This window comes from Ambystoma mexicanum, chromosome 3q (genome assembly GCF_040938575.1).
Source record: "Ambystoma mexicanum isolate Mex_15411 chromosome 3q, UKY_AmexF1_1, whole genome shotgun sequence".
Lineage (NCBI taxonomy): Eukaryota > Metazoa > Chordata > Amphibia > Caudata > Ambystomatidae > Ambystoma > Ambystoma mexicanum.
Genome location: NC_090926.1, coordinates 32,974,734 through 32,987,027, shown reverse-complemented (window position 1 = coordinate 32,987,027; position 12,294 = coordinate 32,974,734). Strand labels below are relative to the sequence as shown.

The 12,294-nt window shown below is 49.3% G+C and overlaps 1 protein-coding gene across 1 annotated transcript in view; it reads right to left on the bottom strand.

The window, feature by feature from the left end:
• Positions 1-12,294, bottom strand: part of BAIAP2L2 (BAR/IMD domain containing adaptor protein 2 like 2) — a 279,276-nt gene that overhangs the window by 122,227 nt on the left and 144,755 nt on the right. Inside the window, exons 3-4 of the mRNA XM_069652997.1 lie at positions 11,327-11,413; positions 3,799-3,860 (exon numbers count right to left, since the gene is read on the bottom strand). Coding sequence (XP_069509098.1) covers positions 3,799-3,860; positions 11,327-11,413 — 149 coding nt within the window. The remainder of the gene's footprint in view (positions 1-3,798; positions 3,861-11,326; positions 11,414-12,294) is intronic.

Genomic DNA, 12,294 nt, shown 5'->3' with positions numbered 1-12,294 from the left:
ATCATGAGGAGGCTGCTAGGCCCCCCTATTTTTTCAAGAGCTCTAATACTGTTCCTACCCTTGGCATTTCTGCACACTCTGCCATAGTGCCCGACTATGCCACACCTGAGATACTCTGCAGCAGCAGCTGGACAGTCTTTCTCACCATTCGGGTGTCTAGTACGCCCACACTTATTACACTTCCATTGTGGATGTGCACCTTGTGTATATCCACCAGCCACTGACCCATTTTCAGTAGCAGACTTGTCTCTTTTCACTTTGTCACATGGATTCAACCTGTGTCGTGGTGCATGCGCTGATCCCGACTTAATTAATGCCACGCCGGGCCACTTGTATTGCTGCAGGACAGGAAGAATACATCCTTGCCTTCGTCATCCTCTGCATAGTCAAACTGCCTTCTCTGGTCCTCGCCCAACTGGACCGCAGCTGTTTTGGGTGGCTTCCTCCCTGTAGCTTGTCTTATTTCCTCCCTCAAAGCACTCCCTGCTGCTATTCCCAAAGGGCTGCAGGTGGTGGGGCTCTGCAGACCCGTGCAGAATGATCTTCTTTCCCGCACCTCCCGCATGTATGTCCTTTGGCTTGGCACTCACATGCTTGCGGCAGGCCACATCCACACTGATGGCATAACGTGGCACCCGTCTCCTTTTGTGGCCACTACCCTAATCTTCCTGGCTTACTTCCTTGCCATTTGCCCACGACACACACATCATCCTCCAATTTCACCCGCTGCATGGGGACTTCCAGCTTGAGCTGCTGCCTGGAGATGTCCATGGCCGAGGCTCGCACCTTCGCCAGCCGCTGGGCACATCCCAGTTGTAGGATCCGGTCCAAACTCAGCCCAGGTTCCCTGAGGACCTGCTTCCACAGCTTGGCAGAGCTACAACCATAAATTATCTGTGCCCTGACCTCATCATCCTCAAAATTCCCAAGAGTGCAGGATAGCGCAACATCACCAAGCTTGCCGTGAAACGCGTCCAAGCTGTCCCCTCCTCTTGTTTCGTGTGCATCTCATCCTGAACCATTCATAGTCGCGATTGATCATGGGCATAAAGTATTCATTCAGCACAGCAATGGCTGTGGCATATGTTTGGTCTCTAGGCTGTAAAATCTTAAACAGTTTCTGGACAGTGGTCCTGCTGAGTATAGCAGAGTTGGTCGTTTTGCCCTTTCTTTGATCTCCACTACCTCAAAATATAGCTTGAGGTTTTCCACCCACATCATCCAACGAGGTCCCAGACTGGCAGGTGCTCCTACCACATCAAAAGCGTACAGTGGCACAAGCTGTCCATTCGGTCGATACGGGTGTCATTATGCTCTTCGCCCATGATGGACACCTAACGTTGCACAGTTCCTTGTCACAAGGGCGCACAACCACTCACTGGGAGCCGCAACCCGGTGGCATCCACTCGCCCGCTCAGCTTTCAGGACTGCTGGGCTTGATCACCCGACTTGGATGTTTCTAATGCTTGAAACTTGCGGAACGCAGTCCTCCACAGCACCTCGGCACCAAGCTCAGGCCTGTAGTTGCCCCTCTGACTGCAGTGTTCACCCTCCCTCCCTCCCAGATCTGGGGCAGCAGGGGTGGGGTTCTTCTCCCATTCAGGCTTTGCCCCACCACAGAGCCCAGTGCAACTCACTGCCAGGCAGCCTAATTGGCTGGATGTGGAGTCCTTTTCCTGCTCTCGGTATTGCAGATGTGCGACAGGACATCCACGTTATGTTCTTTTTCTTTTCCCTTCTCCCGGGGACTGCAGGCACACTTTTCAGTATATGGCAGCCACACCCCTTTCACTGCTGCTCGGCCCGGGCATAGGGATGTGCTCACTCGAACACGTGGCTCCTCCTTGGTCATGGCAGGGAAATGCCGGCGCTCAGACCAAACGTGATGCGGGATGGGCACACTCGACCACGCCTCGTTGTGCGGCCGACAACATTCTCCTCGCCAGTACCGTCCCTCTTTTCCTTCTCAGGGGGTGGGGGGGCGCCACACAGACCCCTCGCAGGGTCTAGCAAAGATGCCGGTCAGCCACAGCGGTCACCCAGGCTCCTCTTCCAAGAGCGGCGGATACTGCATTCACATCTGGGCACAGGGGCCCGACCTCCTCGCCGCCAGTGTAGTGTCCCGCTCTCGGGCACCGGAGCGGAGACACCAGATACCGGGATCAGCCAGAGGGACAGACAGGCTGCGAACATGCAGCAGATTTCCTGGCAGGGATCACCCTGTTGTGGTCAGGATCACCGGACCTGACATCAAGGTTTGGGGCAGTCTGCACACGTTAGCCTCGGCCCTGTGAACACACAGGCTGGGGCTCAGACACAGGCCATGGTCACACGGCAAACACGACACAAAAAAAACACACGGACACAGAGTTGCCGCTCACTGGGTCTCTGCTGCAGTGCCAGCACGTGCATGCATAGCCCCCTTTTATTAGCTCCAGTTATGACAAAGTCATGACTCATATTCTTAAAGGGGCAACACACCCCAGTTCAAGGGGCGACACACCACACACCACAATATCGGCATTAGCGCCCCTTATCCTGCAATGTGGGTGCTAAACCCTTGATTCATTTGAAAATGTAAACTAAAATTCATCTTTTTTCCTTCAACAGTGCTTCAGATGGAGTCTATTTTTGTTTTGATTACAGAGACATAATCCGCATGAAAACTGGCTCCATCTGTGAAAAGCATCGAGGCCCACATTGCAGGGTTGGGAATGCTGCACGCAGTGTCCGCATAGAACTCCGGCTACTCGGAAAAGCAGGCTTATACCAGTGAATACAGCCTGCATTACGAGCATTCTGATTGGCTGCACCCTTCAACCTGGCTGCTAATGGGGTGATATAACCGAAAGAGCAGGCCGACACAGCCAGTAACGACCCTCCGCCTAAGTTAAGGGTCTGAGCAAAGTGAGCATCTCTAAATACAAGCGGTGAGTGGGCTGTTACCCACAGTGGTCAGACTGCACCCAAGGGTTATATCGCCATTAGCACCTGTGTAGATCCTACGCAGGTGCTAAAGGTGCGTTTTAAAAAAAAAGAAAACGTACCTTGTGGTGCAGTGCAGTGATGCTCCATTGTACCCAAGATCAATTTTCTATGTTGCTGACCGTGACGTCATCAACTAAGAAACGGACCTCGGGAACTACTGAGCGTTGCTGCGCCGCACCACAAGGTAAGGTATTTTTTCTATTTTTTTTTTAAACACTTTTAGCACCTGTGTAGGATGTACATTGGGGCTAAGAAGCATGGGTGGGAGGGCGAAGGGAAGGGGGAGCTGACTAGCAGCACCCAGGCTGCTCGGAACGCAGGCTTGTTCCAGACAATGCAGCCTGCATTCTGAGCATTCTGATTGGCCAGCACCCCCTTCCAGGGTGCTTATGCCTAAGAAATCAGTTGGAGAAGGTGCTTGGTTTCATGGAGTGAGATTTGCCAAGGTATAAGGCTGGCTAATTGATCATTGATGAAGACTTGGGAAAGAAATGGCTCTCTGCTGACCCATTACTTATTATTGTATTTGGTTTAAATTGAAAGAAGATTAGTACAAAAAAAGCCAAGACATAGGGCCTGACTTACAAAACCATTTTTCAAATGGAAAGCCCATTCAAAAACGCTTTGTAAATCAGGCCCTTAGTGTGCTCCATCCACTAATATGTTTGGAACCGCTTGAGACGCAGTTTTCAATCCGGCCACAGGGTGGCAGCAGCTTCCAAATGTTAAAAATAGCTGAGAGCCAAAGAACTAAGAATGTGGGCTTTTCTAAAGACTGATACACCCAGGCCATGGAGGAGATATACTCACCACTAATTCCAAGCCCGCGGTGAGGTGTATTTGGCTGTCGGCCATATGCACCAAAATTCGACCTGAAAGAAAAAAAGCATGTGAACATTCTACTGTAGCCACAACCTACAAGTAACACTAGAGGACCACCAGCCGCCTAGCACCGGTACTGCTCCCACTCTTGCACCAGAGCCAGACATCATTGAACCCAATATTTCTAGATGCAGTGATGCCTACATTTTATGAGTGACAGTTTGTACATTTCCCTTTCCTATTAAACGCTGTCTTAATGCGCAAAGAACACACTATTGATAACAGTCTCCTTTTCATTTCCATGTTACACTCAGGGCTCAAGTCTAGAGTGCACGGGTGTGGCCGGAAGTCCCCCCACTTTTTTCAGGAGCCCTCCCCCCCTCTTTTTTGAGAAGGCACCTTGATATTCAAATTTCTTGTGACGCCACATTATTTATTTGTTTATGTGTCCATTTATAAAGTGTGCAAAGCCCAGAGGCAACTAGGTGCTAAATTGATATGTTAATGAGTCCCCCCACTTTTTATTTAGGACTTGACCCCTAGTTATACTGTCTGTTCTATGGGACTAGTTATGGCATCACAGGACTATTTTCACGGGACCACCCTATTCTGTACCATATATTGACAGAGCATCCATTTGAATACCCTTTGTTAGACCTTGGGGGTCATTCCGAGTAGGGCGGTAAGGGTTAACGGTCACCGGTAACGAGACCGGTGCCGTTAAACCCTTACCGCCCTATTCCGAGTTCCCTTTGCGGGTTGGTACTTAACGCCTGCAGGCGTTAAAAAACTAACCCGCAAAGGGACCTAGGAGCTAATTACGGCACCGTAATTTACGGTGCCATAATTAGCGCCTTCCCCATTCCCATTGAGCCCTATGGGACTCATTACACGGAAGGCGGTAATGGTTAACGGCCACCGTTAATGGTAACAGTGACCGTTAACCATTACCGCCTTACTACGAGGTCCCTTAGCGGGTTGGTGCTTTAACGCCTGCTTTTTGCAGGCATTAAAAACCAACCCGCTAAGGGACCTCGGAGCTAATTACGGCACCGCAAAATTGCGGTGCCGTAATTAGCGCCTTCCCCATTCCCATAGAGCCCTATGGGGCAGAAATGGGAATGGGGAAGGGCAATGGCGGAAGGGGGATTTACTGCCCCTCCAACCTTGGAATGGGGCGGTAAATCCCCTTTCCGCCAAGGCGGTGCCGGTATTTTACCGGCATGAGCCATGGCGCTAATAGCGCCATGGCTCACCGCCTTCCGTGTAATGAGGCCCTATGTGCCAAAAATGGGAATGGGGAAGGGCCCATGGTGAATGGGGAATTACCGCCCCCGCCAACCTTGGAATGGGGCGGTAATTCCGCCATTCACCATGGCGGAGTCGGAAAAATAACGGCGTCAACCAAGGCGCTAAAAGCGCCTTGGTTAACGCCAGGGTCGGAATGAGGCCCCTTATCTCACATAAAGGAATTTAGTAGTGAAATTACTGCTAAATCCGGTCACAGCTCTAATGACGGAGAAATGGAGGTAGAGAGAGCCGCGCTGAACACCTTCACCAGCCTTCGCAGAGCCCAGGGAGGGAGGTAAGGATGCCCTGTTCACATCTAGATGGAATCCCAGCCAGATTTCCCAGGACTCATCCCTGCCTAACCAAAAGTTTGACCAATAAAACGAATAATATTTACATTTTGTGGAAATCTAAGCTTAGAATCTGCTGTTGTGAACTCTCGCCACCTGGAACCTTGCAGTTTCGAACCTTGCCGCTTTGACTATTGCTACTGCGAGGTTTCACCACATCTGAGTTTTGCTACTGTGAGATTTGCACCTTTCTTCGTTCCGCTGCTTTTACATTTTGTGAACTTTGGGTGCTGCCTTTGTGGGGTTTCACCACACAGGTTTTGCTCAGTTCTGGAAATGGACAAAAGGTACTGGAGGAGCGCCCCTTCTCGCAGTGTGGAGGGGTAGGGTGGGTTCTGAGGTGTGGGTGGGACTGCGGCCGGATTTTCAGTGATGTGGGCATGACTGGGGGTGAAGCTAAATGTTGAATGATGTGCGTGCCCTGAACATAGGGTGCTGGCGGCTTTGCATCAAAAGAAAATGCATTTTGGGAACACAAGAATGACCACCAATGTATCAAACATGTTTGTGCTAGTAATTCAAACATTAATTCCTTCTGAGCATGCAATGCACACCTGGTCTGGTGCTCGTTTTCTCTGTCAGAATAGTCACACTGACAGTAAAATGTGGGCAAAGCATTAGGTATATATATATAGAGCTGTGGACTGTTTCATTGTTTGATTTTGGGCTGTTGAGCAAAGGACGACTTTCAGATGCAGTCTGTGAAGTCATTGCATATGACGGCTCAGCTGCATGCATAGAAACACTGTGTTTCTATGCATGCAGCTGAGCGCTGATATGCAATGGGTGCCATAAAACCTCTCAAGTTGAGTAAGCTCTCTCCAGCTCTCTGCCCCTGACTGCTGTATCCGAGACATGACAAGGCTTGCAGCAGTCTCCTGCATGCTGTGTCTCCGACACAGTGTTCAAGAGAGTCAGGGACAGAGAGCTTCCTCAACTTGGGGGGTGGGAGGGGGCTTGTGCCTCATGTCTACACAGAATGGCGCTCGGGCAAGACAGTTTTTGCTGGAGCGCAGCTCTGTCTTGTTCCAGCCCCGTTCCTCCCCTAGTATTCCCACTGTGGTGTCTCACCAGGTTTGAGTTTTGCTACTGCTGGGGTTTCATCGTGACTGAAATTTGCTACAGGGGTGGGGTTTTCATCACAGCTGAATTTTGAAACTGTGGGGTTTCACCACAACTGATTTTGCTACTGGGTGGGGTTTCACATTTGAAACTTGCTACTGTGAGGTCACACCACATTTGAATGTTGGTACTGCAGGCTTTCAGCAGATTTGCTTTTTAATTTGGCCGCACTAGAATTGCAACCCGCTGCTTTTGAATTCAGCCAAATAAGAATTGTACTGAGTTAATTAACGCTGCTTTTGAATTTAGCCGCACTAGAACTGTACTAATTGGGTTACTGGCGCTTTGAATTTAGCCACACTAGAACCATAATGATTTGGCATCCTCTCATTTTGAATTTAGCTACTTTCGAATTGAACTGAGTTAGCCTGACCGCTTTTGAACTTAGCCACAATAGAACTGTACTCATTTGGCACCCGTTGCTTTTGAATTGTACTGATTTATCGGTTTAGATTTAGTTTGGACGTGCCACTCTGGAAACAGCGCACAAGGACCAAAGCCACCACGGGACAATACAGAATGAAGAACCAAAAATAAAACTACTCAACACACAGAGATAACCTGAAACAAACTAACCACCCCCTCCTCTTCTCCACACCCTCACAACTCTCATGTACTACACGCGCCCAGAGGGCTAGTGAAAACAACCCACCAAAAAATATGCAAACCGCACACTCCTCTCTAATCATACTACAAAAACAATACCTGTAAAGAACTCAGATACTGGATGCCACCCTTCCGGACAAAACAAGCCCAATGCACATGACAAAGCACGCCCAGAAAGATTGCACACCCGGACGGCAGTTTCTCCTTGTTCTGCGCGCATCAAGAGATGAGTAGAGATTCTGTCCGATCCCTCTCTCACTTACTAACCAACACTACCCACTTTTCTTACAGAGCCATGTGAGCACCTGGAGACCATGCATATGGCAGCGTTGCGCAGTATAAAAAAACATAACATAACATATATTTAGATTTCTGATACTTGACAGTTTGATTTCTAAGGGAAAACACTGGCTAATGGTGACACTATTCTGCTCGCTTAAAGCAATCCTCATGCATTGTACCCACAGGCTCAGTTTTTGCCTTTCTGTAATATAAAGTAAATAATCTGCATTTTGATGTAACCACTGTCTGCTGCATCCTTCCCTCGCCCATGAGACACAAGTGATGTGCCTAGAAGTCTACTGTAGCCATGAGGAGCACTGATGAGCCCAAAGAAGTATCCTTGAAATTGGGCACGTGTGATCACAAGCAGAATCCCCAGCATTGTTTCATTCAGGGTCCCTGCGGCTGTGTGATCCTCTTACCCAGCGTCTGTGCAGTGAGGTGGCGCAAACCTCTAACATAGCGTCTGTGCAGTGTGGTGGCGCAACCCTCCAGCCAATGGCCTATGTGTTGTGGCGGAGCCTTTAACTTATCATTCGCAAGCGTAGGGGGATCAGGGCCTTTGCAATGTGGTGGGGTGGTTGTCATACCATTGGTCTGTGCTGTGTGGTGGCCCAGTCCTCTTACATGGGTGGCTTGGTGGCATGATCTTTTCACCTGGAGCCTGTACTTTGTGGCATATCTGACCTTTTATATAAGGCCTTTGTGGTGTCATGGAGGGATCCACATTCCAAGGGATTGGATGGTGTGGTGCAATCCGCTTACTGGGAGCCTATCCGGTGTGATGATGCATTCCTCTACCCTGGGGCTTTCACAGTGGAGTGGTGCTACTGGCTTCTTAAGGTTTGAATAGTGTGGTGGTGCTGTGCTCTTACCTCGGCTCTATGAGGTGCAGTGGTGCCATTCCCATGACTCCAGCTTGTGTGGTGCAGTGTTGTGCTTTTATCAGGAGGTTGTCCAGTGTGGCAGCACCATTCTGTAACATTGGGCCAGTGTGTTGAGAGGACACAATCAATCCATAGGCCCTGTGCTGTGTGCTGGTCCAGTCCATTAAGCTAGAGGCTGTGCGGTGATGCAATGCTCTTGGGCTTGTGTGGTGTGGTAGTGAGGTCCTCTTATCCATTACCTATTCTGTTTGCTGGCTCAGTCCTCTTACCTATGGTCCACGAAGCATGATGCTATATCCTTCAACCTGAGTTGGTGTGTTATGCTCTTGCATAGGTGCTGTCTGGTGTGGTGGTCTTCTTCCTCAGGATCCTCCTGGGTTAGCAGGATGGTACTCTTACCTAGAGCCTGTCCTGTGTGATAGGGCGCTCCTTTACCTACTGGCTGTTTGGTATGGTGATGGGTCCTTTTACATGGAACTAATGTGATACTGTGGCAAGAACCTTGTGCCGACAGCATGCACACTCTGGGGCCCGGGTCTCCTTAACTATGACCTGTGTGGTGTAGTAGTGCCCAGGCCTGTGCATTGTGGTGTAGTGATCGTCTTATGTAGAAAATGTGCAGTGTGTTCGCACAGTCCTCTCACAATGGGCCTGCACATTGAGGTTGAGTCATCTACTGACCTAGTGATGTGCACTGTGGTGGCTCATTTGTTTTACCTGCGGCATGTGGAGTGTGGAACACAGTCCTTTCCCCGAGGGTCTGTGCATTGTGATGAAGGGGTCTTCTTACTTACATAGGGCCTGTACAGTGTGGTGGCATAACTTTCTCACTTCAGGTATGTGCACTGTCATGGGGAGGTCCACTTAACTTGGGACTGGGCAGAGAGAGGATGTTGTCCTCTGACCTAGGACCAATGCGGTTTTGTACAACCATACCTTACATAGGGTCTGTGCAGTGTAGGACAGCATTCCTCCTAACTATGGCATGTGTACTGTGGTGGTACAATCCTCTTACCAAGAGAATGCGTGGTGTAGAGTAGTGATCCCTTTACCCAAGGCCAATGCAGAGTGGTAGTATAATTCACTTACATCAGGCTTATGCAGTGTGGTGGCACAGTCATTTTACCTAGAGCATTTGCAGTGTGGTGACATGGTCTGCTTCCCTGGGACATGTACATTGTGGGGGCGCAGTCAATACTAAGGGCAACTAAAGTATGTGCAGCTGTCATCTTAGCTCTCTTCTGTGTATTATGGGGTGTAATCTGCTTGCCAAGGCCCAGTTGTGTGCTGTTGTGTCCCTTTACCTTAGACCTATGCACTGTGCGTTAGAGATCTAGGGTCTGTGCGGTGTGATAGTGAAATCTTCTTATCGGGGGCTATTGTGTTGTGGTGACCCCCCTCCTACCCTAGGCCTATGCAGGGTCTTCCTTCAATCACCTTGCATAGGATATGGGCAGTGGAGTAGTGTGATCGTATTACTTTGGGCGTCTACGTGTGATGGCGTAGGCATGAGTGGTGTAATGCTCTGACCTAGGACTGGTTGCATGTGGTAGTGTGTCCCTCTCCCCTAGATCATGTATGGGGAGGCAGTTGACCTTCTAACCTCGGCCTGTGTAGTGTTGTGCTGCAATCCTCTTACATATAGTTTGCATCCAGTGCCTGATTGCTTTAATGGTGCTGTCTCTTATCCAGGGCCTGTGTACTTTCTTGCCAATGACCTTTGCAGTGCGGTGGTGTAATCCTCTTACCTAGGACGTGTGCTGTATGATGGCTCAACCCCCCCCCCCCCACCCTCCTCCCATGGTGCCAGTGCGGTTTGGAATAACCGTGGTCTAACCTAGGGCCTTGATGGTGCTGTCCTCTTGCATAGAGCCTATGTAGTCTAGTGCAGTCCTCTTACATAGGACCCCTGACCTTTGGTGGTGCCATCCTCTCACCTGGTGCCTTTGTGCTGTGGTAGTATGCTCCTCGTACTAAGGACCTGTGCCGTGAAGTGGTGTTTATCTTTGTAACTAGGGTCTGGGTGGTGGTGCAATCCTCTTACTTGAGGCCATTGTCGCGTAGCTGCACTGCCATCTTCTCTTACATTGGCCTGAGAAATGAGGTCTCACAATCCTTGTTCCTTCTTACCTCGAGCTGGTGCAGTGTGGTGGTGTAGTCTTCTAGCCCAGAGCCTGTGTGGTATTGTAATTCATCCCACTTAACAAGGACAAGTGAGGTATAGAGAGAGAGTCCTCTTACCAAGGGCCTGTGTGGTGCATCTGTGAAGTCCTCGAACCTACGGCATGTGGTGTATGCCAGCGGAATACTCTTTCCCAGGGCCATTGATGTGTGCTTCCCTGATCCTCTTACCACAGGCCTTTGCGCTATTGTGGCACACCTGCTTAGCCTTGATTTAACGGTGCAGTGCACTGTCGTGTGGTTCTATTGCATAGAGCTCTGCACAGTGTGAGATGTGTTCTTTTATTTAAGGTTTCTGCAGTGTGTTGGTACTCTTCTCTAGAACATTTTGAGTCTGGTGGCACAATCCTCTTAATCAGGATATGTGTGGTGAGGTAGTGCAGCCCTCCTACCTAAGTGTTGTAAAACGTGATGGTCCAGTCCTATTATCTGGAGTCGCTGCCGTGAGCTGGTGTGGTCCTGATGCCTAACGCATGTGCAGTGTGGTGGTGCAATCTCTTTACCTAGGGCTTGTGCAACGCGGTAGTGTAATCCTCTTAACTGGAGCCTTTGCCGCGTGGTGGTGTGGTCCTATGTGCAGTTTGGTGGTGCAGTTCCTTTTCCTAGGGCGTGTGCACTGTGTGTGATAGTGTGGTCCTCTTACCCGTAGCCTGTGCAGAGTGCAGTGGTGTGATCCTCTTAAACTGGGCGGGTGGGGTATAGTGGTGTTGTCACCTTACCTGGAGCCTGTGCAGAGTGTAGTTGTGTGATTCTGTTGACAGGGGCATGTTAGGTGGTGGAGTGGTGCAGTTCTCTTACCTAGAGTCTGGGAGGTGGCGCTCTCCAGAGCCTGCTCCCCGATCTTTTTAATGGCTTTGAAGTAGACTTCCGCAGCATCGGACAACACTGAAAAAGGAAGTTTGGGAGATGGAGAAACATATCAGTCATAGGAATAGTGACACATGCTGTGGGATTGATCACTCGGAAAATGACAGGAGCCATTCTTGGGGCATTATCACTATAATTCAGGGCAGCGGCTTTTTTTCAAAATTATTTTTGTCTCCTAAAACAATTGTTTTGAGATCCAAAAATAAAGTAGCCAGTTTTTAACCACACGCAGGATTTGAAGTGCCAAAACAGGTAAGCATCAATAAGCACCCCCTTGTTTTCCAGTTCCATATCAGGTCGCATCCAGTTGTCTAACTCTGAAGGTCGTGAGGAAGCACTGTAGGGAGAGGCTCTGTTTAGGAGGGGTTCAGCTTCAACAAGAGGCAGATGGCCTTCAACCAATAATGTGTGCGTCATTTGCACAAGTGAAAAACTGTAATCTGAAAGAATGGGCCAATTTGGTCAAAGGACGTGAATAGATCATTAAAGAAAATAAAGGACAGAGTTGAAAACTTTTAGGAACACCACAGCTCGCTAATAATGCAGCCCAGGAAAAAGGGGCCTGGGGACCATTGCTAAGGATCAGCCAGTTTAATGCCAATCCTGGGAGACCAATGTCCTTCAATTTCAAGGTGAGGGTAGACTATTAAACGGTGCTGAAGGTGGCTGGCAGATAAAGTTCACTGGGATCCCCAGTCCACCTCTATCCTTAATACATTTAACAGTGTCAAGAACAACATTAAGAACAGGCTCACGGCTGTGTTGAAGAAAAAACAGTATACACCATATAAGACTATTTTAATTGTGTATCCAACTTCCCTGTAGAGTCTCATTCCAACAGGAAAAAACACAGGCATCCTTTGGTGCTTAAAAGCAACTTTTTAATCCAAAATAGCAGT